A 26,506-nucleotide genomic window follows, 5' to 3' on the forward strand; every position below is an offset into this window, starting at 1 on the left:
TTCATAGGCTTATTTTATTTATGTGCTTCTGTTAATCCAAAAATTATGAGATCATTAAGCATTCAAAATAAATTACATAAACATTCAACAATTGAGGAATAAAATTGTGGGCAATGGTAAAAGTTATCCATTAACAATTAGAAACAAAGACTGAGTTCCCTTAATTCAAATACCAATAAATGCCATATGCCAAGCATGTATTTGATGTATGTTACTGTAGCTATTTAAAAGTTCTTTCCAGTGTACACAAATCACATTCAATAACTTACCCATACAAGTCTCACATCGACTTCAACTACTGGAGCTTAAAAGGTCCAGTACTGTTTATCCAACAATAAACAAGCTACGTATCCAGTCTTGTCCTGCCTTCACATTGTCTTTAATTACTGTACATTCTAAGAGTCAGACAGATGTATGCTAAAAGGACAGAGCATGTTTAAGGGAAGGTTACAAGAGCTACAGGGGGACATCACTGGTACACTGAATCTGCGTTTAGTGTCAGTGGTACCCTAAAAATGTTCGCATCAACACTATTATTACAGTAAGGCAAATGTTTTTGAATGTTCTAGTCTTAAGAACCAGTTCCTTAAATAGACCCTGTTCCATCTTCACTGATCAAATTGGAGTATAAACTATGCAAAGGAAAAAGGAATGTATGTAATCTGAATGTGGAACATGGAGATGCCACTGAACCTACAGAGAAAACAAAGCATCCCACCAGCAGGTTTACAGCAGTTCCCCAAAACATCACAATATCCAAAAAGTGACACTTGCAAACATATAATCCAGAACAGATTGAGCATGGGAGTACGTCAGAGGTAAACATGGAGAGATATGACCTGGTAAGACACAACTCCACATTAAAATGGTACTCCAAAGCGTTTTCCTTTTCTTTTTATACAATACAACATTTTCAGTGGTTGTGTGCCTTTTCTACATTTTCTACACTTCTATGCCTCCAGTGCAAATTTCCCAGGGTAGCAAAAGCTGAAAAAGAAGGCTTGATTTTTAAACGAGCCCTAATTCTCGGTGGAGTCTAAGAACTCTTCCTCAGTGATGATCTCCAGCCTCTTCAGGACTGCATCTGTATTGGCTGCTGGGTAAACTGCTACTGGGAGGTGGGATGATGGGTAGCTTAGTGAGGAGCTATCCAGGCGAGGGCCCTGGAAGGAAACACAAAGCGTGCAGAGGAAGGGCGCCAGTTGAGTTATGGATGTCAGCGAGCGTTGTGTCAGGAGCGGGAATTCCAAGCGCTCTGTGGATGACTCCTCACTCAACCCATTTAGTGCCTGGAATAGAGTGACATGACATCATCAGTATGGGACATGGACATATGTTTGGGCCTGATCACCCACACAAGGTGTAAATGTGTGTCTACCTACCCCATATCTTTGCTGTATTCTTTCCAGTACTTTGGCCACATGAGGCTTGCATTCCTGCTCTCCTTCCAGGAGAGCATTCTCTGGGCCACTGTAGCGATCTACATCCACTTCAGGGACAAATGCCCAGCGATACCTGCACATACACACCCCACCCCGAGGTTGGCATTCAGAGAAAGGATGCAAAATGAATTAAATACATTTGCAGGACACCCAAGCAAGATATTCCAGTGTTGTGATTCTTACATCTGAAAGAGGGGCATCCTTCCTGGAGGAAAAGCCAGGGAAGTATCTAGAAACTTGCAGGCCGACAGATACATATTCAACTCTGGCTGGGAGAAATGCACCGGGCCATTCCTTTCGAGTGCTCCACGCACCACTTTGGTCAGCCTAGGTTGTACGCAGGAAAATATACATTGTATTTGAAGCTTGTATGTAAAAATTGTGACACAAAATAATGAAGTGGATTTGTGTCTGTCATAAAAGATGTTTGATAACAAACTCACTTTGAAACTTCTTTATCTTCCTGCAGGGCTTTCTCTAGCCGTACAAATGTGCGGATCTGGAGAAAAGAAAAGTGTAGAAAAGTATTTAACAGTGTAGTAATCAAAATGGTTCATTTTATTACAGCCTAAGGATCAAACATTGGCAATTTGACGCTCTTTTTCTGGTCTAACCTGCCACACTGACGACCACTAGTTGAGCAGACTGGCTTTACTCAAACATTCTTTTGAATTAGGCTACGTCTGGAAATTTGACTATTCATGAACAGCAAAGTTGTTCGAGAAAGAATGAATTGGGGCGGTATTCACCGGTACGGAGAAGGAGTTCTGCTGACGTTTGCTCAATATCTTTTCAGATGGGGGTCCATGGCCAAATACATATTAATTTGGGGGTCCTTGACATGAAAGTATTTGAGAACCACTGGTATACCCATTCCTTTTTAGTCCTAGACCTGAAAAGTCAGTAGCCTAAGAGTGTTAGCCTTTCAATATCTGGCCCACACAAAGTTGCGTTTTGACCAATCCGACTCACAACCTAAAATGAGTTTGACACTTCTGTAATAAAACAAAAATTACCCATCTCAACTTTTGAATATGCTCTGATGAAAGCTCCTTCCAAAATGTGTTAGCCTGAGGTAGCAATGAACAAATGGGCATTTGAGTCAACAGTCGTGCATCTTTATTATTTGGAAGGCCACTATTTCTACCTCGAAAGACTATGAGCACCTATGGCAAAGGAGGCACAATCAGAGGAGGCGCACCTACTCTACATCCAGAGTGACGTAATTACCCATCTCAATCCTTAAGATACAGTCATTGTGAATATAAGGTCTTACCAGTTCAGTAACCATGATAGGCCAGAGGGAGGTGAGGTGCTGAGGTGAGATACGTAGCAGCAGTACGCGGAACATCAGGAAAATCTGAGCTGAAACAGCTGGAGTCTGGCTGGTACGCAAGGCCTCAGTCAGACGCTCTGAAGAGAAAGTCACTTTGAAATATACAGTATGTCTTATTAGCCTGCTCAATCTGAAGGTACATTCACATTAACACACATACCTTGGATAAGGGGAAGATAGAGATGATACTGGTCTAGTTCTCCACTGAACATGGCAAAGGCCTGGCGCTTCAGCAGCATGGGCCTCTGTTCTGCACTAGCGAACAGTTTCAGGGAGCTGCTCTGCATACCTAGAAGGCACACATGCATACAAGACAAAAATATAATGGCAAACACATATTCAAGCATATCGGAGATGGATGACATCTATACTACTGTGCATGTCACGTCATGTAATTGACTTCGGCCTCAATTCTGCTCTATGATAGTTTTGCAAACAAAACAATCATACTCAGGCTTGGTATTAATTAAAGATTAGTTAAGAATGTAATTGAGATAAACGTATTGAGTCAAGTAGTTGGGTTTGTTAATATCAGGGTGATTATAATTATAATGGTAATAATGATTGTAATGTAAGTACTAAATACCTGCGTGTGACCTATGATGATATTGTTTACCAGTTTAACATTTGGAAACCTGGCAGTTATAGAGAAATATCATAGAATAGAGAAGTAAAAACCTCAAACATGGGAACGTATGTCGTAACTAGCCTGGGTAGGAATCCATGGTTAGTGCAAAATGGGTTCATTTAGACCCTGAGAGGGTAAGTGTAACCACACAGAGCTTTTCACACCTTTATAGTTCTTAACAACCCGCTTGAAGACATTCACACAAGTGACGTGGCACGGAAAGCCCTAGATGCTATTGCCCGTCGCAAAGTTTGAAACCATGCCACCACCCATGCCGCCAAAATCTACGCGTCACCGACTTTGATTCCAACTTTTTTAAACTATATATTTCTTCATCCAAACACAAAGAACCCTCCACTACAGAGTCTATAAAAAGCTTTTAAAAACACACCCAACCCAGCATAGCACCGCTTACATCAGCTATTTTACACGGTACGTTTAATCACTACATTTAATGTAAAGAGTGGAAATGTGTCCAACAAGGGGCTACACACACGAGACCCATCTGGAAGGTTGGCACACCTGACGTTATTCGCGGTTATAATAATGTCTGATTGTTTCCAGTCCAGCTATACGTCAGCAACTTGGTTCCAACTATTTTTTATATATTTCTACATCCAGACACAAAAAGCCCGCCACTGTACGCTTTTAAAAACACAGCAGTGCCTGCACAGCACTGATTACATCAGCTATTTTGCAAGATTCTATTGCAGGGGGCTGGAGGTACAGTTAGTTAGTGGGGACTGTAACAATAATCTATAAATTGCGTTGTGTGTAAAAACAAAGTGCCAATTCATAGTTTACTTTCCTGTCTATTTCTTCTACTCTTAAATGTCCAAGTGACAACACCTCTGAGATAAGCGCTCAACTTTTGAATACCCATTTCTGGAGGCGGTACTTACTCATGAGGTCTTTGAACATGGTCTTCTCATGGGTCAGGAGGTGGTCAATGATAGATCTCCAACTATAGAGACAAGCACCGGCCATTAGATTAATTAATTCAGTTTTGCAATATATTAATCTAATCCTGGAAACAGAACAAATAGTATTTTTTAACACATAATGTACACTGAGAAGTCAAACAACACAATATTTAACTGCTTGGTTTCAATGAAACAATGAGTTCTATATATTTGTTCTGTTAGTATCCTTACTGGGGCGTGCAGGAAGCATCCATGGTGAAAAAGAGTGGTTCCATAAAGAGTTCAAAGGCCTCTTTCTTCCAGGCTCTTTTGGTGTAGGCGTATCCGCTCAGGTTGCTCAGGAGCTGAGCACCTGCTCCAAAACTGGGCATGTTGTAGGCACTAAAAGATAGGAACAAAAAGCCTTAGTTGGAAAATAATAATTTGCACTTATAAAGAGACGAGTAGAGTGGAGAGTCGTAGTGCGGCCAATGTATGACCTGCTGTGTATATCAATGAAAAGCAAGCAAGGAAGATTTAAAGCTACAATCCCTGAATTTTATGTCCGTCTCCCTCTCCAGAAGGAGAAATGTAATTTCAACGATGTCCGAACTACAATAATGTCCAAAATGGTGTTCCGACTGCTTCAAATAACTTTGACATTGTCTACCTGACATTAGAAGTAGGGAGAACATCTCCAATCACTGCAGATGTGCCAGTTTTATTGTATTATTACGCCGCTTGGTTGAATGCTTGATTCTGATTGGTCAATCACAGAATTCAGCGGTCTGTTATTTGTCAGTTATGACCACTGCTATCAATAGACTGATGGAGATAACTCACCTGAATCAACCAATTAATTAAGCAATCCACAGTGCTTGGTTTTTGCTTCATTCAAAAAGGCAGCCATGAAAACAAACGCACTATGTCATTTTACATCTAAAAAGTACACAAAAAATATTTTTGAAAATATTTGAGACGAAAAATAGGCAATGCAGTAATATTGATTTATATTTGATCAACACTTCCTACCGGAGTTTTGCAAGCCGACCTGTTGCCCTGGACACACCTGGCATAATTTAATGGGCTATCTTTCTTTACTGTAAGCAATTATATATATTTTTTTAATCAATGAAAATATTTTATTACATTTGGTGTCAATTTATTTATTGCTTTATCAAGTAGCCATGTAATAAGCAGGATAATGAATGGTGAGCAGGTCTTTGTTGAGAAATAAATGACTTTAGGGACCCTGACATGAATCACCCTGTCTGGGTTTATTTCTCAACAACAAACTGTGAAGAGTCGTGGTAGAATTATATTATATTGCTATTATAGTTGCTTATATCTAACCTACACTCTATTAGTGCCTTATAATATGACATGATATTTTGTAGCTTGTAGGAGCCAAGATGTCCCCCCTAGGCCTGATAGCTATTGTTTTGGTACATCCCGTGTTGTTATGGTTCAGCTTGTCCTTGTACAGTTTACAGTTTAGGCATTTACATTTAGCATTCATTTAGAAATTTAGCAGACGCTCTTAATCCAGAGCGATTTACAGTAAATATATCTGTAATACATCAAATGCATAGCAAAAGTAAATAATAAAGTAATACATAAGTAAACCAATAATCTAATAATAACTAATACATACGTAAACCAAGAACCTATCATCAGCCTGTACATTGAAACTAAACACACTATAGGATGCCAGGTCAACAATTGTACCAGCTAGACTAGAGTATAACTATGGTCTGATCCTTGTGTTTGTTGGCAGAACAAGCCACAAAGAAGTTCGACTAACTGAGGCCTGTGACACCTCGAACCTGAGCCCCGGTCGGGTTCTGGGAGAGGTGATGTCATTCTTCCACATCAACAAGATATTCTCCCACATCAACAAGATAACAAGAGACAACAGGGTGGGAACATCAACGAGACACCAGGGTTGGTTACCGCAACAAAACACTGATGTGGTCCAACGATTAGCAATGGTCCGTGCCCAGTATCTCCCTCTCTGGGGTATTCACAGGGATCGAGTGCCCAGAATCTCCCTCTAAATAACCATACAAGTCAGCAAGGTGGACTTTGATTAATCTCTCATATACCTTGCTGACAGCTTGGTGGGGTGGGGAGGATTAGGTCATACAGTACCTGGTGGGGAGACTGTGGGGAGACTGTGGGGAGAGTTAAGCCATGGCCAGAAGGTATTTAAGCAGAGGCACATTGAGAGCACGGGGCCTTCTGTGGGACACGGGTGTAGTGACTGGTAAGAGGGACTGCTTGTTCACTTATTCTGTCTATTATGTACTTTCACAACTGCATTTCAATGTATCGTGCAAAATACTTAGTAAAGATGTTCTGCAATCTATTTACCGTGTGTTTGAGTCTATGTGTCTTTGTGTATTCCTGTGTGATCCACTAGCGCACGAGACCCATCCAGGTGCAAAAGTGCAACTTCAGAAGCCTGCTAGATTTAACTTAGGTCACATACAGGGAACCTGAAGTAATGCTTACCTGTGGTTCTTCAGGTAAGGGAAAACATAATACATGAGCCGAGAGATGAGAGGAACTGCCTTCTCCTTTTCATCACTGCGATACACCATGTCCAGTAACGGGGCCAGAATCTACATATGGTAAATAGAAAGCAGATTAAATTCACTTGCACAAAATGCTGACATATTGGCCTCCCCTCACACACTAAATATAAGATATACGGATAGGTGACAAATTAAAGGAAAAAACGAAACAACGTGTCTTAGTAAGGTTTTGGGCCAGAACAGCTTCAATTGCTCCTTGGCATAGAGGCATAACGTTTCTGGAACTGTACTGGAAGGATTGCACACCATTCTTCCAAAAGATATTGCCTCATTTGGTGTTTTGATTGAGGATGGAGGAGGTCGAGAGTGCTGCCCAACACGTCGGTCCAAAATGTCCCACACTGACCCATCATCCTATCTCCAAATGACCCCGTTTCACATGCACACACACAGTGTGAATCTTACCTCAGCCAAGAGTGCCAGGGCCTGCACGCTGTAAACAGAGGGGGCAGAAGAGGAAACCATGGTGCTGCCCTGAGCCACTGAGTCTGGAGAAGAGACAGGAGCAGATAGAATGGATAGTGGTTGAATAACAATGGAATAAGTTATTCCACAGTTATTCCGAAAAACGATTGTGTCGCTTTTTTCTTGTTGACCTGACCATTTCTGCAACCAGGTATAATCAGATGAAAATTAAGATGTAGAGACTCATACAAGTATGTATGAAATGGACATATGCCTGTGTGCAGTAACATTAAATGTTGTGCAGTAGTATTAATGCATACATCAACTGTAAGTATTAGTGAAATGTCTGTATCTTTTTCTGTGTCTTCATTGGTCTATGTTGTGTTTGACATCCATAGTTAGTTACCATAAAGTTCACCTTCGGCCTCTGCGTCATCAGGCTCCTCAGCGCACACCTGTGGTTGAACTTTCACCTCCAGGTTGCGGCTGAGCCAGCTGGTCTGCTCCAGAGACGCTCCAGCCACACCTCCCACTGCTTCCAGGATGCGCTGAGTCACTTCCTGCATGGTCATTGCCAATAATCGTTATCATAAACGCTCAGTCATTTAAGAAACCCTTCACCAATGCTGGAAGAAGTTACAATACCACAAAATAAGTAGCACTACCACAATGTAGAAATACTCTACATAATGTTACAAGTAAAATTCTATAAAAGTAAAAAAAAGTATTCAAATCAAGATATATTATACGAAGAACCAAAAGTAAGTGTTGGGCTTTTCTGCCTTTATTTGATGGTACAGTGGAGATTGACAGGAAACGGGGGGAGAGTCCGGGAGTAACAGGGAGCAAAGGTCCAGCGGGCTCAGGAATCGACTCGCTGTCAGACTGCATCAGAGCCTGTGGTACGCGCCTTAACCGATTGGCCACCGGCACCCCATGTGACAATAAAACTGATTCAGATTCTGAACTGGTACCAACTTATAATGAGCATTAATATAATAATTAATATATGAAGATAAGGTTGAAAATTGAGTCCTCCTTTAATTACTTACCTGAAGAGATCAGATTAAGTCTCTAATAAATATTTTTTTTATTGACTGGTTTTGCCGTGATTATTTTACTCTTACTCTACTCCTCATTTTATTGTCTTTTATTACTTAATTTAGTTGAGTTATTATTACATCTTATGCTGTCTTACTGCCTTTGTGTTATTGTACAGTGCATTGTTCCTTTATTTAGTTTTATGAAAGATATTACCAGGGTTTTTACCAGGGTGCATCATACCTGCAGATCTCTAGTGTCCTTCTTATTATTGTCCAGGTTAGGGAGCCGGTTAACAACGTTGTTGAGAATTCTGTGAGACAGAAGCCAAGTATTAATTACTTTGGTTGTTTTATTGGTCTGACCATTAAAAAGAACAAACATTTACTAGTAGCAGCACAGGTCAAACAAGCAGTTTATGATTCATGGCACTGTGTAAAGTGTAGAGTGCAAAAGTGAGTGTGTAAAAGAAAATGTATAAATAAAGTAAAACAGACCCCAGCAGTAAAAAGAACCCCGGAGGTGCCAGGTTGAGCTGGACAGACTCCCGCAGGAGGCTGAGAAGAGGAACAATGTTCTCCTGCAGTGCCTGAGTAGAGATGCTACGTACAGAAAGGCAAAGTGATCAGATACAGTTTTGCACATTTAGAGCTATATTTAGTTGACTGTGGCTGGAAATGGGGAACTGAGTTGTAGATTTGCATGTACCTCTGGATATAGGCGTAGCTGAACTGTAACATGGGGATGTCTACCAGGGTGGACTTCTGATTGATGTCATGGACGCAAGACGAAAAATTTACAACATTAAGTGATATGAATCAGCTCATATTAAGAGAAATAGAGTGAGTTATTTCAAGAGTATAAGAGTTTGTGTCCATCTCTGTACCTGGTCTCCCTTGATCTGATGTGGTTTCTTCACCACCTCCTTGACTAAGTGTAGTATGTTGTCTGCATGCAGGGTGTTCAGTGATTTGACCAGATCCACTATGGTCAGGCGAGATTCACTGGCCACTGGCAAAATCTAAGGGGAGAGAGAGAGAGAGAGAGAGAGAGAGAGAGAGAGAGAGAGAGAGACACTTAATGCAAGGGTTCCCAAACTTTATCAGCTTGAAACCCAAAAGAGAAATTAGGTGTCTCCCCGCTACCCAAACGTACAAAAATATATTATGAATACTAACTAATGTATTCCTTGTGAATGAATTATGAATGTACTTACGCACCATTTCAAAAATAGTGAAAATAGCCTATCCACAAGCTCACAACGCGATAGAGTGCTTACCTTGATTTTGTGTCTCCTCTTATTTTTCCTGCTGCTCCACACTGCTCCCACTGAGGCCATCAGTTGAACCCCATACTGACCCGTAAGAGGGATTAGGAACTCCAGGATTCGCTGTCGTAATATCTACACAACAAAATAATGGGTGTTAAATTAGCTCTTGAAGCAGAGTGCTGTGATTTCTCTTCTGCAACGTTTAATGCTTAAAGGAGGAGTTCACCCAAAAAAATACTTATTTTCTATCAATTGCACACCCCATGAAGCCTTGAATTCATGGATTTATTTTTGTTTTTGTGGCATTCCTAAGCCACTAATTTGATGACCGGATGTGTATCCGGTAGGAGACACAAATAATCTACTTTGTGTCTCCTACCGGATACATTAGCCAGTAGGAGACGGGAATCAAATGTATGCTTCATCGTATGATGCCGTCGCGTGCCGAAAATAGCAGACCTACATGCTCACAACGCGTCATGGATACGACGCGTTGTGCCAAGAATGTATTGGCCAACAATGTTTTATTATGAGGTAATAAGTGCATTTCCTTTCTCCTAAACACACACACAGACAGACACACACACACACACACACACACACACACACACACACACACACACACACACACTTACCTTGGTGCTTCTGAAGTAGACAGAGGTAGAGGTATGCCTGATGTACTGGGTGGAGTCACAGCTCCTTTTTTGAGAGTCTTCCTTCCTGATCACACCCCATAACAGTGCCATGCTGCTAAGCATGTGTGGCAGCTCCTCGATCACAGCGTTGCGTGCGTTACGTACATCTGCAGCATCACAGGCAACCAGGGACTGACGCAGCGAGAGAAGAAAATCATAAGAAAACATTTAAAGTTCACAGTTAAATAAATATTTTGTGTGAGTGTGTGTTGATGAAGCGAAATTATTATATCATTTTAAATATTGTTTTGCATCTTGTAGCCTAATTGTCCTGTGACAGAGCACAGAGTGCACCCTTGTGCTGTTGTTACAACTTAGATACGTTTTGGAATGCAAGGGGCTGTATGAGAAGCAACGTGCAGTGCCTGTCTGCAACTGGCACGGTAAAAGGAAATCAAGGAATTAGGGAGAGATATTTTTGATTTTTGTGGGACTGCGAGAGGAGAGACCAGTCATTCTATCTTTGTATGTTTGCGCAGCTTAATATGGTGTGTGTATGATACAGCACTGTATGTAAATACATCTTTCCATATCATTTATTGTTTAAACTCGAATCAAGGTGTTTATCTGAATAAGTCTTAATTCTGCTAGAACTAATTAGACTGGATAACCATACTTAATTAGTAAGGATTCCACATCTGTGTGTGTGTGTATGTGTCCTCACCTTCTTATTGTCCAGTAGACAGTGGTGTGTGATGGTAGTCAGGCCTTCAAGTAGGGTGAGAGGGTAATCAGGGGCAATGTTTTCTTTCCTGCCACCCAGACTGGTCAGAACACAGAAACAGAAACAGAAACATTAAACACACAGCAACTTCAACTTGATCTAGAGAGCAAGAAAAACAAACACCTGGATGAGCACAAGTGAAAAACAAGCAAAAGGGTAGATAAAGATAAGTCAATTAGCTCATAGCTCTATTGTTAACTTCAAGTCCACCCCAAAACGTGGTATTCAGTTTACACACATTTGCACTCAAAGGACCACAATGGAAATAAGCTCTTGAGATTGTTTGTGTTTTATCCTTTTGACAGATCTGTACAAATAATATTTGTATTTGCATTTTTGATAACAAAAACGTGAAGGCATCTGAAGGCATGATTTGTTGGGACTCGGGAGTGAGCTCATATATGTTGCATGCTATTGATGTACCTCTGATTAGTTTTGCCTCCGTCGTGCTCATACAGCTTCACCTGCTCGTCTAAGTTCCGGCAGATCTGAGCGACGAGGGGAGCCACGATAATGCCCAGCGAGCGCCCCAGGTAGGGAAGAGTGGAGCACAGCAGTTCCACCCAGTGGGGGTGCATAGTGTAGCCGTACTGTGGCTGGAGTGCTCGGGCCGCTGCGGACACAAACATGCCCTGGGCTGTGATGGGATGGCTCTGGACATACTGGGCCGCCTTAATGGACTGCTGGAAGAGAACGGCGGTCTGCCACTCCCTGGCGAGGGGCGTGCTGGCCGTGGGGGACTTGCGGAGCTCTTCCTGGTGTCCCGGTGCCCCCGTTGTCCCCGTGGCAGGGACGGCCCCACCGGGCCACACATGGTACTCCAGCACTATGAGGGCCCGGAGGAGTTTGAGCAGCTCTATCTGTAAGGGGTACCGATCCTGTCCGCCTCCGGAACCCAGGTTCACCAGGCTCTCCTCGGACAGCCCCCCCTGGTCCTGCAGAAGCTCCACACCCCTCGGGCCCCCCTTGTCTATCCCCCGCTGGTTGACATACATGGATGCAGAGAGGGTTAGCAGCGCAAACTGCTGCACTTGACAGCCGGAGAGAAGCTTTCGGATGGGCTCCAGACTGGAACCGTCACCTTCCTGCGCCCTCCTCGCCACAGAGCGCAGTTGGTCCACGAGCCGGGTCAGCACCTCCACACTCTTCACCTGCACGTCCCTGTTCCCCTGCAGGTCATGTGGACCCAGGCTCAGGTAGGAAGGGTAGTGTGACCGCAGGATCCGCAGGCACAGGCACACCAGCAAATCAATGAGCAGGGACGGGTGCGCGGAGGGGGTGGAGGCGGGCGAGTGCAGGGGGCCGTAGAAGCCCACGCCGTCCTGGGCCTGTTGGTGGCGCTGCAAGAGGTTGGAGACCAGGTTGAGATGGGCGGCAGAGCTGGTGTCCAGAGAGGTGAAGGACAAGGCGTCCACTAGATGGCGCTGGGCACTGCTCTTCAGCAGACTGTCGAGCAGGGCCAGGCCTTGTAGCAGATGACGCCAGCCACCAGCCACAGGGTACAGCAGCACATGGCGGAACAGAGAGTCGATGGCCTCCCTCTTCTCCCGCTCCTGTTTCAACAGGCGAGACCTGGCCATGGACTCGAGCTCAAGGTCCTCTTCATCCTCACTCGTCATCGAATCGGACGCCTGCGTGTGCTCAGACTCCACCCTCTGCAGGCCGTTGGCCACGCCTCCTTCCTCAGTGCTGCTGTGATAAGGGACAGAACCCGAGCTGGAGTTCTCCGTAGACACCTGGGCACCGCTGGTGTCAGCTGACTCGGTGTGTTCGCTCTCTCCCTCATCCTCCTCCTCCTCCTTTTCTTCTTCCAGCGCGTCCCCCTCTTCCGTCTCTTCACTATCGCTTCTGGATGCCACCATAGTGTCCAGTGGTCGGGGGATCTCCGGGCTGCTCTCTAAATGTGTCCACAGGGACTCCCGGTCCACAACGCTCATGTAAGTCACAGTGCAGTCCTCTGTTGCGATGGCATCCACAGATGCCCCAGCAGCACCTTTAGTGGAGCTTCGACCTCTGTTACTCAGAATCTTCAGATTACCTTTAGTGGAAAGAAAATGTATGTATAACAAGACTTATAGGCTAAGAGATAAGACAATACATGCTCATTAACATACATTACACACACACGCACACACACGTACCAGCAGTGAGGTTCTGTTTGATGCTCTGAATGGAGCAGCGCTGGGTGGAAGGATGCAGCAGTAGTAATAAGATGGGCTCCAGGATCCGAGCCACATCATTGAGGGACAGAGCCCTGATCAGCCAGCACTGAGCTGCAGCGCTCATCGAGGTGTCTGAGCCATTCAGACTATCCACCACAACGCAAAGGCACCTAAAACACCCACGTTCACACAGACAGCAGATTGAGATAACCAAATAAGCTCTCGGACATAAGCCAGGTAGAATTCTAACACACAGTGTTTTGTGACAGGTTTCTCAACCAGAAAATGTGATATGAATGACAGCTATGGGTTTATCTATTTCACAACAATCTTCAAGAAACTTCTTATAGAATGCGCACACATTTGTACACTTTCAGAGTTAAATTAACAATGGACAGCTGCACATTTTACTGTGTAGCTGGAGGAAATGAAACAGGCAAAGGATGTCTCTCTGGGTCTCTCACTTCCCGCTCGTATTTCAACTGTATGCAGTACTGACCGGTCAAAGGAGCGGTTGTGGGACATGGTCCTGTTAGTCTGAATCTCCCGGGTTAGATGCCACAGAATTGAGAAGCGGTGGAGCGCCTCCAGCCTCACAGCCTGGAGCAGACAAACAAAGCATAACAGAGCGTCACCCGTCCATCCCCAGGCTTGTTTGCTCATCGCATCACATGAGGTACTGTAGTTGCATTTGCTTGTTTAATACTGCTCTCACATAGTGAAATATTCAAAAGTGTGTGTGTGTGTGTGTGTGTGTGTGTGTGTGTGTGTGTGTGTGTGTGTGTGTGTGTGTGTGTGTGTGTGTGTGTGTGTGTGTGTGTGTGTGTGTGTGTGTGTGTGTTCACCTTGTCTTTGTGCAGTAAGGCCTGACAGATGATGTCTTCACAGATGGTTGCTGAGGGAGCCAAACAGTGAAGTCTGTAGAAGAGTTCCACACAGGAGATGTGCTGTTCCCTCCTCTCTGTGTCCAACTGGTTCCACAGCACCTGGGACATCCGCTGGATCATGACACACACACACACACACACACACACACACACACACACACACACATACACACGAATATATTTGAGATTGAAGATTTAAAATGGTTCAAATCTCGTTGCAAATCTTTGGTCTGAACTAGCCATAAGGTTACAATATTCAAGTTTAAAATAATAAAGTAGATAGAAAAAAGAATATAATACATACTAATAATAAAATAAGATAAAGACAGCATAATAGAATGACCACATTATGTCTCTAACCAGTGCGACAGCAGTATTCTGACCTGGTAGAAGTCTGTTCCCTCCTCTATGGCGCTAAGCATTGCAGGGTAGATGGGTGGCACAGTGACCATCTGCAGTCTACCACTCAGGGGATTGGAGTCTGACATCTGGTAGCGCCTGTGTTTGTCCTCGATCACCAGGGCCAGGGACTGGGAGTGGTTGATGAGTTCCAAAAGGGAGGCCACCGCCGTGTGCTGGATGACATAGTCCCGGGACAGGCAGCACAGAGTCATCAAGGACCTCAGCCACACTGGCAAGCTGCCCACATCACTACCTGTAGGAAATAAAACAAAACAGAAACAAATGTATTTGTCCTTGTGTCATTTAACCCATTAGGACCGGAACGCATCTGTGTATTTTTTTTTGATTTCTTTGGGCAATTCAAAAATAGAAGAAGATATACAAGCTCATAGCGCGGCACAGAGTGCCGCACTATGAGCTTGTAGATCTGCTATTTTTTTTAAATCTTGTAAATTTGTGCAAATCTTTGAATATATATATTTTTAAAGCGAACATTTTTAACTCAAATCTTTGCTTCTGGGGGTCCCTGGAACAAAATATTTTGAGAATGGGGATCCACGGCCAAATACATCTAAAAATACTTTCTAAATCCTAACAGTATGTTGCTATATCAGTGGTGCTCCAACGTTTCCATGTCAAGGACCCCCAAAATGATATGTATTTGGCCGGGTATCTAATTATACATTGTTCCAGGGACCGATCGCTTTAAAACATAATATATATTGTCTGCTAAATGACTGTAATGTAATGTAATGTATATTCAAAGATTTGCACACATTTTCAAAGATTTAACAAAATAGCAGAACAACAAGCTCGAGCTTGTCTGCTATTTTTGAATAGCCAAAGTATAACATAATGGTTACAGCTAAAATCTAAAGTGACACAGATTCCCGGTTTTAATGGGTTAAGAAAGTGCACAATGGGTAACATGAGCTTTGCGCACTGACCTGTGTTACCGAACATGTCTGTGTAGAGAGCCAAGCTCTCGCCTTCGCTCAAGTACACCGGGAAGGTGGTGCACTCTAGCAGCAGGTGGCTGGTGGCGGTGAAGGCCTGTCGACAGGCCTCGGAGATCTCCGCCCTGCCCCGGGGCATGTAACCCGCCCCCCAGTCCAGCGCCGCTGTGCGACAACGCTCCTTCTTCTTCTCTATGGCAATCTCTACGAGGTGGGTGGCATCAGATGCAGAGTGGGGCTTCTTCGCCTTGTTAGGGGTGAACAATCCGGCCAGTTTGTCTTTTATCTCTCTCCCCCCCAGAGCTGCGAACGAGGGCCTCCGTTCCAGAAGGTCGGCCTGCGGCTCTTGCTCATGAGCCCTGGTGTCCTCCACCTGAACCAGCAGGTATCTGAGATGCGGGGAAGAAAATGTGAAAACTTAACTAAACAGCCCATTTAATTTCAAGTTATTGATGTTGATTTATTTTTCTTCATATTCAATTCTATTTATTATCAACAGTAACCTACTTGCTGATTGATTGATTGATTGATTGATTGATTGATTGAATACTTTATAAACAGTTCGCAAAGACAAGCACAGGGAAGTACAGTTCAATACAAAGTCTGTTAAGAGGATTTTAAGAAAGCACTATGGCTTGTTTACATTGGGGGTCCTTTGTACTCAATTTATCGAAACATTTAATGACAGACAAATATACACTAATATGCAAAAACATCATATAAATAGATAAAAGATAAAAAATATGTACAGTAAACATCATATAAACGAGTAGAAATAGAAAATAAAAATATGTACAGTAAACAGTTCAGGGGGGGTAGGAACAAAACATTTAATTGTTCTGTGTATACATGAATGTTAGTCTATAGATAGAACTTGAACTTGGTTTATTTGACTGTGCCTGAGTGGTTCACCTCGTAGTAATGAAGGCCAGGATGTCCTGCAGACACTGGGCCATGGTGTCCACGCTGCCTCCCTTCCTCCACATGGCCTCGCCCTCCCTGGTGGTCCCCGTTCCCTCTGGCGACGGTCCCACCCCGGGAAGGAGGTGCTGCGCGGACGGCGAGGCACTGATGCCCAGTCCGCTGTCTTCCGATCGGAGAGGTGGGAACTCGCCGTCCACAGGCTCTGCCTCTTGTCTCCCATCACCGTTCAGCTCTCCATTTTCATGTCCACCGTTTACCTGGCCGACATCAGCGTCATCTCTCTCTCCCTCCTTCTCCTCAGCCTGGATAGAACACAAAAAGGAATAACTGATCTAACAAGCAGCTGTTACCAAGCCGTTTGTATAAGCCACTGTACCGGTCAGTCAGTCTGTGTGTACCGTATATGTAGATATCTTTAGATTTTTCTTTGACATGTTTTCATTTTCATTTTCTCTCCTAACTCTCCCTCTCCCCCCCCTTTATTTATTTCCTGAAAACAATGGAGAAATTCGTATTTTAGAGTTAGGGTTAGTACATCCTAAATGCAGGCAAACCGCTTAGTCTTTGTTTGATACATTTTCTGTTGATCGATTAAAAAATATTTGATTATAAATGTTTCACCCTATAGTTTCATACAGAATCTTTGAATATGACCTGATCCAAGTAGACATAAACCTGTTGCTGAAATGGATCCTTTAACCCAGTAAAATGAATAACAGTTTAAACACTTAAGCCCAATTTGCCCCAATAGCTGTTCTACATGCTCGCGATGCGACCTGTTGTGAGCTTGTAGAACAATTTTGACAAATCTTCTCTTTTGAGGGTCCCTAGCACAAACTCTTTTCAAATGGGGGTCCAAGGCCAAATACATCAATTTTTTTGGCAAAACATGTTTTGCCATAAAACATGTTTGAGAATCACTGGTCTAACCTGATCTTGTAAGTCTGTCTCCTCTTGAGCCTGGGCTTCCATGTCTTTGCCATGCGATCCTGCATCCACATCCATATAAGCCACGGGCATCTGGATCTTACTCAGCACTTTGAAGCACGCACGTAGTCCCTGTGTGAGCTCAGCCAGGTCCAGAGTGTCCATGTGGGTGCACAGGGCCCGTAGCATGCATCCCAGCATCTCAGGGAGGTACTGGGACTGGATGTCAGCATGGAGCTCCTGTTGATGAAGACACACAAATCGGTCACGTGCAGTTACACACATGTAACTGAAATGTGGACGAAGAACCAGAAATATGGTAGCTTTAGTTTTATTTATTGTATCTTTAAGTTTGTTAATAACTTCTTATGTTGTTTTTTTATGCATTGTTCTACTGTATTGCATTTTTTAGCACTAACACTAAAAGTGCTAATAAATGTATTATTCATTTTTATATTTGATTAATCAGTAATAGTTTATTGGCACGACATACAAGGAATCTAACATAGGTGAAATGGTCACACACTAGCACAATCAAATTCATAAAGCATAAGAAAAATACATAACAGCAGGTTTGTAGTGTTTTGGTGTACAGGGCCAGGCATAGTGAAGTCGGACAAAGTATTGCACTCACTGTAGTGCATTTGCCAAAGGTTTACATAATGGTGCACTGCATATTGCATGTTTTGCATACCAGAGGTATAATATCCATCAGGAATATGATGAGCGTGGAGATCTCAGTGACAGTGGGAGCGCGGTGGCTGCGGTCCTGGTGAGGAGGCGTTGGTGGATCAGTCGAGCCACTGCGGAGCGAGGCCACAAGAAAACAAACAGCAGCAAAGGTATTGTCAGAGTTGACATGCAATGGTTTTGTGTAAAAAATAACAAAAAACTAAATGTGTTCTGGTAACTGGCCACAGCGTCCTACCTGAGAGAGGTGCAGTAGCGTCGAGTCATGTAGTCCCACAGGTACTCGCTGTTCATGGAGCTCACCAGCATATTTACCGTCTTTATGATCTCCGACGCATTCTTATTCTCCTTTATCTTACTGCTCAAGACAACAACAAGACAAATAGCATCCTGGGGCATTCTCTCGAGTGCGATGTACAAGTATTCACAAAAAAAGAATACAAAGTATTCTTTCAACAAACCTCAAAAACGAAACTAAAATAATGTTAGTAATTAATTAATTTTCAGAAGTACAATCAGATACCGGTGGTCTGGCATATTTAGCGCACTGATTATTATTCACTGTATACTAGACAGTACTGACAATCATTTTCCAAAGCATAGCATGGTGTGTTTGATTTTCAAGGAAGCCAATGGATTCAGTTAATTTCAGTACGGTACGAAAATTTGTAGAGACGCTAACCTTACCTGAGATAGATACCCCAACACACTAAATATCACTGTATTTTTTTTGTTGCATTTTAATGCATTGTAAAGTGCAGATTGATTTGAAAAGTCTAGCAGAAAATAGTCCCTGAGAAAAGATTTATGAACGAAATTCAAACATCCATGAATTATTAACCACTCAATTATGTTCGGCAAACATTGAAGTGAAGTCTAAAAATAAAGCCATTAATGGGTCTAAGTTTGAGCACAATATATGGCCAAAGCTATGAATAGACTATGGCATGTATTAACGGCAGTATGGTCCTTCAAGCATGTCCAATCCCCACACCCACCTAGCCAGATGGTTTCCGGTGAGCCCAGTACTACTGATGGTTTCCTCTCCCAGCATCTCTAGGCAGTAGCGGTAGAACGCTCGGACCACTTCCAGCAGCACACTGCCCAGGACCACGGGACCTAAAGGAGAAATATCACAGCTACCATCATTATCAACATGGCTGTGAACAGATCACAAAGCATCCGGAAAGAAACGTACTGTAAAGAAAGAGTAATTAGACAATAAATAAAAAGGGCTGAGCCTTGAATTATGAAGTAGAGCAGTGGTTCTCAACCTTTTTTGAGCTCTGAACCACTATTTTTCACAATCATCAAGGACCAGCCCACAACTTTTATCTATTTATTTATATATATATGTCACAGTACGATTGGAGAACCAGTACGATTGAAGACAGAGCGCTCGTTTTTAGGCACAGGGCTTCGGGGCGAGGCGGGGCTTTTCGAGACAGGGTTTATTAGCGAGGCTCGCGAGGAGGAGGAGGAGAAGGAGGACGCGGCGCTGCGAGGCGGGGGTTTATTACGCGAGGCTCGCGAGAAGGAGGAGGAGGAGCCTCCTCCTCCTCCTCCTCGCGAGCCTCGCGTAATAAACCGTCCTCCTTCTCCTCCGAGGAGGAGGAGAAGGAGAACGCGGCGCCACGAGGCGGGGCTTTGATGCGACGCCGACGCAGACCTGTCTTTTGTTGTTCCCCCCCACATAGCAACCAGGAAGCTACGCTAGGGGAACGCTGAACACGCGTTCACACGCACACGCTTGTCCATGACGGAGGCGCGCCGACTCAGCAGAGCTTGAGGCCGAGGAGGCGCGCCCTCCCCTGTGTGTGTGTGTGTGTGTGTGTGTGTGTGTGTGTGTGTGTGTGTGTGTGTGTGTGTGTGTGTGTCAGGGAGAAAGTAAAACAAAAGCCAGAACACAATAAAAGTATCTTAACAGTCCTGCTTTCAATAAACCAAAAAAAGCATGAGCGCGTGCGCGTGCGCGTGTGTGTGCGCTTGTGTGTGTGTGTGTGTCTGTGACTGTGTGTTTGTGGTCGCGGCCATATATGTTTGTGCACAAGTCTGGCTTGTGGCTCCCTCTAGTGTTGCTTCTACAGAATTGCTGGGTGGGTGGTAAAAACAAGCGCGCTTTCTTCAATCGTCCTGGTTCTCCAATCATACTGTAACATGTATATATGTTACATATGTGGTGTGGTGTGGTGTGGTGTGTGTGTACACACACACACACACACACACACACACACACACACACACACACACACACACACACACACACACACACACACACACACACACACACACACACACACACACACACACACACACACACACACACACACACACACACACACACACACACACACACACACACACACACACACACACACACACGCAGGATGACTTGCTTTATTGCACAACCGGTTTCGCGTTGTGCAATAAAGCAAGTCATCCTGCATTTGAGTTAAAGGGCTCTATTCAGAGCCAGATTTGAACAAACCACTAATTAGGGATTTCGGACTAGGCAAGAGGCGTTTCCCCGCAAAATTCGGTATTCTATGGCACCCCCCTCACCCGCCAAACACCTGAGCTACCCGTTACATTATGCATAGGTGTGGTTTGGGCGTTACAATGATAAAACCAATCACCGTGCCAGAAGCCATTGCCTTTAAGAGAAGACTGCGCTAGCCGTCATCCCGATCCAATATATGCTCTAGCCTATCTACCTGTCTGCACTGTTGCCTGGTCTGATTATTATAAGCCACATTGGGCTTGTTTTCCTTCTTTTTTTTTAATCCAAATACATTTTTATATTAATTTGTAGCCTATTGTGTTCACAATAAGCTTGTCATATTAGTCAGATCCGGAATAGTATATGAAAGCCATTTAAAATATGTATACTATTGGTACACACTGGCTGCTCCCAAATAATTAATTACATCATGTTGCGACAACGCTCCTACGTGGTACACAGACAAACAGTAGCACATGGGTATAATAAATTGGACAGTTTTAGGAAAGGTCTATACTATAGCCTATGTACTCACGTTGGCTGTTATCGTTCTATTTCCACCGTTCTAATGGATTCCAGGGGTGTGTAAACATCTCTGAAGTTGCTCCATAGTTTCCTCTGAAGTGACGCAGTTTTAAAGTTAACTTACATCCATATTGTCCCCGTTATCTTTCATCATCCACCTTTGTTCAGTAATCCCGAACAGAGCTAAACTTTAAGTTTACATCAATCAAAGCCTCTCAAACCCAGACACATTGCTGCGATGCGTATGTGCGTCGCATGTAACTTGCTTGGAGCTTAATGCAGTGGTTCTCAACCTGTGGGTCGAGACCACAATGGAGCACCCAACGCCTGGCGAGCTTGTAGATCTGCTATTTTCACAATATTTATCTGTGGAACCGAGTCAAACAAAATGGGGGGGTCCCCAGTTCAAATATGGTTATTTTGGGGGGTCATGAACGTAGCGTTTACGCGGGGAATATAATAATAATATAGGCTAATATATATAATATAGGCTATAATATAATATTGACCCGCACGTCCCGCAGCAGGGGTTTAATGAGACAGCAGCCAAAATGAAAATCACACTATGATCCGATCACCTTATAAAAAATGTAAGTGCTTAAGATTTTAGCCCAAACCCAACGGGACCCGACCCGGCCCGTCGGCACCGGCTGAGCCGGGTCTAAGTTTTTTTTACATCCAAATAAATTCACATATTAATTAATTTGTAGCGTAGGCTATTGTGTTCACAATAAGCAACTTGTCATATTAGTCAGATCCCCAAGAGTATATGAAAGCCATTTAAAATAGTTATATATTCCTACACAGCTGATGCCAAATAATTAATCAACAGGGCAGCGCAACGCTAAAGTAGCCTAGGTCAAATCAATCACTGTCTTGTCATGACGCAGCAGTAGAGAGCTCCCTTTAAACTTTAAACCATAACATGACATAAATAATGGATCTTCAGAACTTTCTTCATGTCTTTTTCACCTCAAAGAAATTGTTGGATTATTTCTTCAAATGAAAGCACAGGCAGCGGCCAGAAGGTAACATTGGGTGTGATTTCTCCATTGCAAAAATGATTACGGTTATTCTATGAAACATATATTTCATAGAATAACCATACTCATTTTTAAAATGGTTATGGGGAAGTGTATATATTTATATAGCCCTATTTGCTCCAAGCTGTTTTTTAAATAAAATATAGACTGTTAGGGTAGAATGACTCCTGTTCTTAACGAATTACCAAGATTTAATGAGAAATAAGGCTTCTTTAGAAAAATGACTGACGGGCTGACTGGGTCTAATTTGTCAATTATTAGTCGAGCCAGGCTGAAATATTTAGGGGATATGAAAGCTCTAGTTAGTAGTTTGAAGTGCTCATGTGGCCTTAGAGTTGCTTCTTTTTGTTTTCATAGACCTGCGGACTGCGTTGCTTATTTCTCTCCAAGGCTGGCAACACGGCTCATGGTCCAACGCACAAAGCCATTGTAGTGTCTGTGTGCACTTGACGGGTGATTTTATAAACCAGCGGGTGCTTCTAGAATCCACTATCCCCCGTCCCCAAGCCGTACCCATGTGTGTCTGTAGAATTGCAATGTGGGGGATATAGCAACAACACGCCCACAGGCACACCTCCACGCGCAAATAACGGCGTCGGCATAATGGTGACGGGTAGAGCAGGTGCTAGAATAACCTATTGGGGCGGCGCAGGTCCATTATCCCGATTTAACGGGGAATTTTTGGCCTGTGAATAGAGCCCAAAGTGTGCAGTCCCTTCTTTTGAAGGTTATTTTTTGTATTATTTTGTAAATTTTCTTGCATTGACCCACACCTCCCACGTTGGGGTCTAGACGTGCACAATATTGCCATAACACAGTCACAGTCACACAGTAATTTCTAATTAATTGTATTATTATGATCATGAAACCAGATGTGTGCAACAAAAATAGCCATGCTGCAACACATGAGCTTGTAGATCTGCTATTTTTGGTGTGTGACACTGCACACAATGAAGTATGTCAAGCCCTTAACTGTCATTATTTCATTTCAAGTTTTTTTCCCCACACTACGTTCACATAGGTACAATATGAAGGAAACAGAATGAGAAACAGTGTAGTAGAGAACATATTTAACCTGAATATGCTCTACGTATGGCGATTATCTCTTTACCTATCTCTGGCTTATCCAGCAGGCTGATAATAATGCGGAAGGGCCTGAGGTAACTGATCACATTCTCTGGGTCAGACTCCACATCCTTCATGTTCAAGATGTTGATCAAAGCCTGAGGACACACAGCAAGAGAGAGAGACAGTTTGTATAAGAACTTCCACACAGGCACACAGGACAAACAGGTACAACACACACATACACACACAAAGTACATAACTGTAAATATATTTGGAATAAAGAAAGAAAGAAAGAAAGACCTGCTATTAACAGGAAAATAAATTATGCTTCAAAGATTTATTTTTACAGGTTAAAGAATTTAGGCGGGGTGTCGTGTGTGAGTGCCTGTGTGTGTGAGTGCCTGCATGTGCTTGTGTGTATGTGTGCGCGTGTGCGTGTGTGTGTGTGCGTGTGCGCATGTGTGTGTGTGCGTGCGTGAGTTACCTGCACAAGTAGATCTCTGGAGTAGGTGCTGAAATAGTAGGTCATGTGTTCCTCTGTGGTGTTGGAGAGACTTGAGTGTGGAGCCACCATGTCCCCCTTTATATCTGTGCCTACAGATATAAAAACAGAAAAGAAAAAAAAGTCAGACACTTTTTACGTTCTATTTGTGTTTTTTCATGAATTAATTCCCTATTTTACACATGGTCATGTTACAGTGTCGCTCAAAAGTAGCGTTCTATTAGTTCACAACACATCGCATTGAGCTTGTATCAGATCAGATTAGGTAAAAATTTAATAAAAAGTGCACTCCATAATACTGGCTGGGACTTCTTTATCTAAAGATATCTGCGATGCAATTAAATGACAACACAGCAATTAACAAGGTCGCAATGATGACGTATCCAGACCGTTCATAATGTGTTGGCTCTGTGCCAGCTCAGTGCTCAATCTCGTGTTTAGCGCGTTTTACCACTCATTATGTGTTGCCAACTTCAGAACATTCCACCACATTGTGTATGGGCATGAGCCCTACCTAGGAGCCAGGCGTAGAGCCGTCTGTTGAGGGACATGTCTCGGCGAAGCAGCGTGAGGGAAGCTGCAGAGACCACGGTGACCATGTCCTCATCGCTCAAAGATATAATGGTCTCTTTTGGGTTCTCGGACTACAACAGGATTCCAGAATTGCAGAGACACAGAGAGTAGAGTAAGAATCTGAAGAAGATTGGATCGTCAGTGACTGAGTAACGTGTGTGTGTGTGTGTGTGTGTGTGTGTGTGTGTGTGTGTGTGTGTGTGTGTGTGTGTGTGTGTGTGTGTGTGTGTGTGTGTGTGTGTGTGTGTGTACACTTACCTGACAAGTAGCAATGGGGAAGAAGTACAGAAGGATCTCCAATGTGTTCCTTTGGACCAAGACATTAGTGTCCTGCAGACACAGGCAGACCGATTTCACCTGGGGACAGATGGAGACGAACTGAGGTGAGAGACCTGGCTGAGGAGGACACACTCTGAGATAACGGCTTCACACTCATCACACAAGTCCCTTTTAACCCTTTAAAGGGCAAGACCACTTTGGTAGAGGTTTGGGTTGTGTAGTTACCTTGCCATGATGTAACTCCAAAGGTGGGCAAGAAATCAAAAATAATTGCTCCATCGATTAGAAATTGATAATTCAAAATATGCTCCTCATTGACTTACATTGTACGGTAAAACAGCTCTCAAAGTCACTCTTTTAGCACATAAATGAACCCAAACATAGCTGATTCAGGCAATATAGAGCATCACCAAACCCAGTACTGTTTGTTTTTTTAATAAAAATTTCATCTTCCTGTTGATTTTACTATTTGAAGATCTGGATCTGGATCCGGATCCGCGGATCCAGTCCAGGTTTTCTACTTATTAAAAATGGCAAAATTATGTGCTAAAAGAGTGACTTTGAGACTGTTTTACCGTACAATGTAAGTCAATGAGGAGCATATTTTGAATTATCAATTTCTAATCGATGGAGCAATTATTTTTGATTTCTTGCCCACCTTTGGGGTTACATCATGGCAAGGTAACTACACAACCCAAACCTCTACCAAGGTGGTCTTACCCTTTAAGCATCATTTGTGTCATTTTAAGATTTCTTTGTGCCGCGCTATGAGCTTGTAGATCTGCTATTTTTGAACAGACAAAGAAATATAAAAATGACACACAGATGCGTTCCCGGTCTTAACTCATTGGCCGCCATTATCGCATTAACGCGATCTAATAAATAGCGCGCTTGGCCGCCAGGATCGCGTTAATGCGATCTATGGTCTTTATTGATCTTTATGCTCTGATCACGCTATTCTGTTATGAATCAGGCTAAGTTTCAGGTTCCACTTACTTCAACCACCACTGCATCCGGTTCCATGACTTGGGTTCCGTTTTCGGTTTTACATTTTCCCCCCAGTCATTTTCGACCATAATAGGGAAACAAACGGTTTTTCACACGCTATGAAAAACGATCGGAGACCTCCCCTCCTATAATCTATGGTCTGGGTGACGAACAGTCATCCCCGTTGTGTATCACAAAGTAATTTTCGCCGATTACAGAATCTGAGACATTTCACTTCCGGTTCATGTGTTTCACTGTGTGAGTGGGTCTGGGAGGGGGCGAGTGTGTCAGCGAGCCGATCAAGCTTGGTATGTGCTGCTCTCTAGTGGTGGAACGATCAAAACGATTCAAGTGTCAAGCTAGACTTTCTATATGTGAATTAAATAACAAAATAACGAAACAAAAAAACACGAAAATCGCTGGCAAGGGCTGCTATGAACGAGGTTTTAACTCTGGCAGTCAATGAGTTAATGGGTGAAAAAAGTTTACTTTTCCTGTGATTTCTTTTGGAGCTCATACACAGAGAGACAAGCACACACACACACACACAGCCATACAGAGACAGATACTCACCGCCAGTTGGTGGTCGTAACCAAGCATCTGTGTTTTCTGGTGCGCGGGCGCCATACGGTCAAAGTGTTTGACGATGAAGTGGGAGGCGGGCAGCCGGACGAGGGGGCTGACGAGCATGCTGCCCCACAGGGCGCCATAGAACACCTGCTGGCCCATCAGCATAGACAGCTTCAGCAACAAGGCGTCAGTCCTGAGTGGGGAGGATAACGGACGAAAGGGTTAGAAACCAGGTATAATCCAAATAATCTGGTAAAATATAAAGTCTCTGTTGGATGACAGATGAAGGGTTAAGATTGTACATGTGTGTGTGTTTTATTTTATTTGACCTTTATTTATACAGGTGAAAATCCCATTAAGATACAGGATCTCTTTTACGATGGATAGCAGCAGTACAAAATGTTACAACTTACAACAAACAACATCTGGCAGAACATAAAAGCATATTAGAAAGCATGCAATAAAACCATT

The 26,506-nt window shown here is 43.3% G+C and overlaps 1 protein-coding gene across 1 annotated transcript in view; it reads right to left on the minus strand.

The window, feature by feature from the left end:
- The window catches only part of dop1b (DOP1 leucine zipper like protein B), a 27,924-nt gene continuing 1,418 nt past the window's right edge, over positions 1-26,506 (minus strand). The window contains 34 exon segments of the mRNA XM_080412193.1: positions 1-1,289; positions 1,383-1,515; positions 1,626-1,769; positions 1,886-1,941; positions 2,719-2,855; positions 2,939-3,067; positions 4,309-4,370; positions 4,561-4,710; positions 6,823-6,932; positions 7,311-7,393; positions 7,717-7,870; positions 8,595-8,664; positions 8,849-8,953; positions 9,060-9,115; positions 9,238-9,372; positions 9,631-9,753; positions 10,257-10,448; positions 10,981-11,080; positions 11,464-13,078; positions 13,182-13,372; positions 13,702-13,802; positions 14,048-14,200; positions 14,473-14,744; positions 15,439-15,836; positions 16,360-16,673; positions 17,302-17,538; positions 17,993-18,101; positions 18,227-18,346; positions 18,987-19,107; positions 23,168-23,279; positions 23,609-23,718; positions 24,141-24,270; positions 24,458-24,556; positions 26,039-26,228. Of these exon segments, the coding sequence (XP_080268319.1) occupies positions 1,020-1,289; positions 1,383-1,515; positions 1,626-1,769; positions 1,886-1,941; positions 2,719-2,855; positions 2,939-3,067; positions 4,309-4,370; positions 4,561-4,710; positions 6,823-6,932; positions 7,311-7,393; positions 7,717-7,870; positions 8,595-8,664; positions 8,849-8,953; positions 9,060-9,115; positions 9,238-9,372; positions 9,631-9,753; positions 10,257-10,448; positions 10,981-11,080; positions 11,464-13,078; positions 13,182-13,372; positions 13,702-13,802; positions 14,048-14,200; positions 14,473-14,744; positions 15,439-15,836; positions 16,360-16,673; positions 17,302-17,538; positions 17,993-18,101; positions 18,227-18,346; positions 18,987-19,107; positions 23,168-23,279; positions 23,609-23,718; positions 24,141-24,270; positions 24,458-24,556; positions 26,039-26,228 (6,481 nt within the window). The 3' untranslated portion in view covers positions 1-1,019.

Source organism: Gymnoscopelus braueri (assembly GCF_963280865.1).
Source record: "Gymnoscopelus braueri genome assembly, chromosome: 18".
NCBI lineage: Eukaryota > Metazoa > Chordata > Actinopteri > Myctophiformes > Myctophidae > Gymnoscopelus > Gymnoscopelus braueri.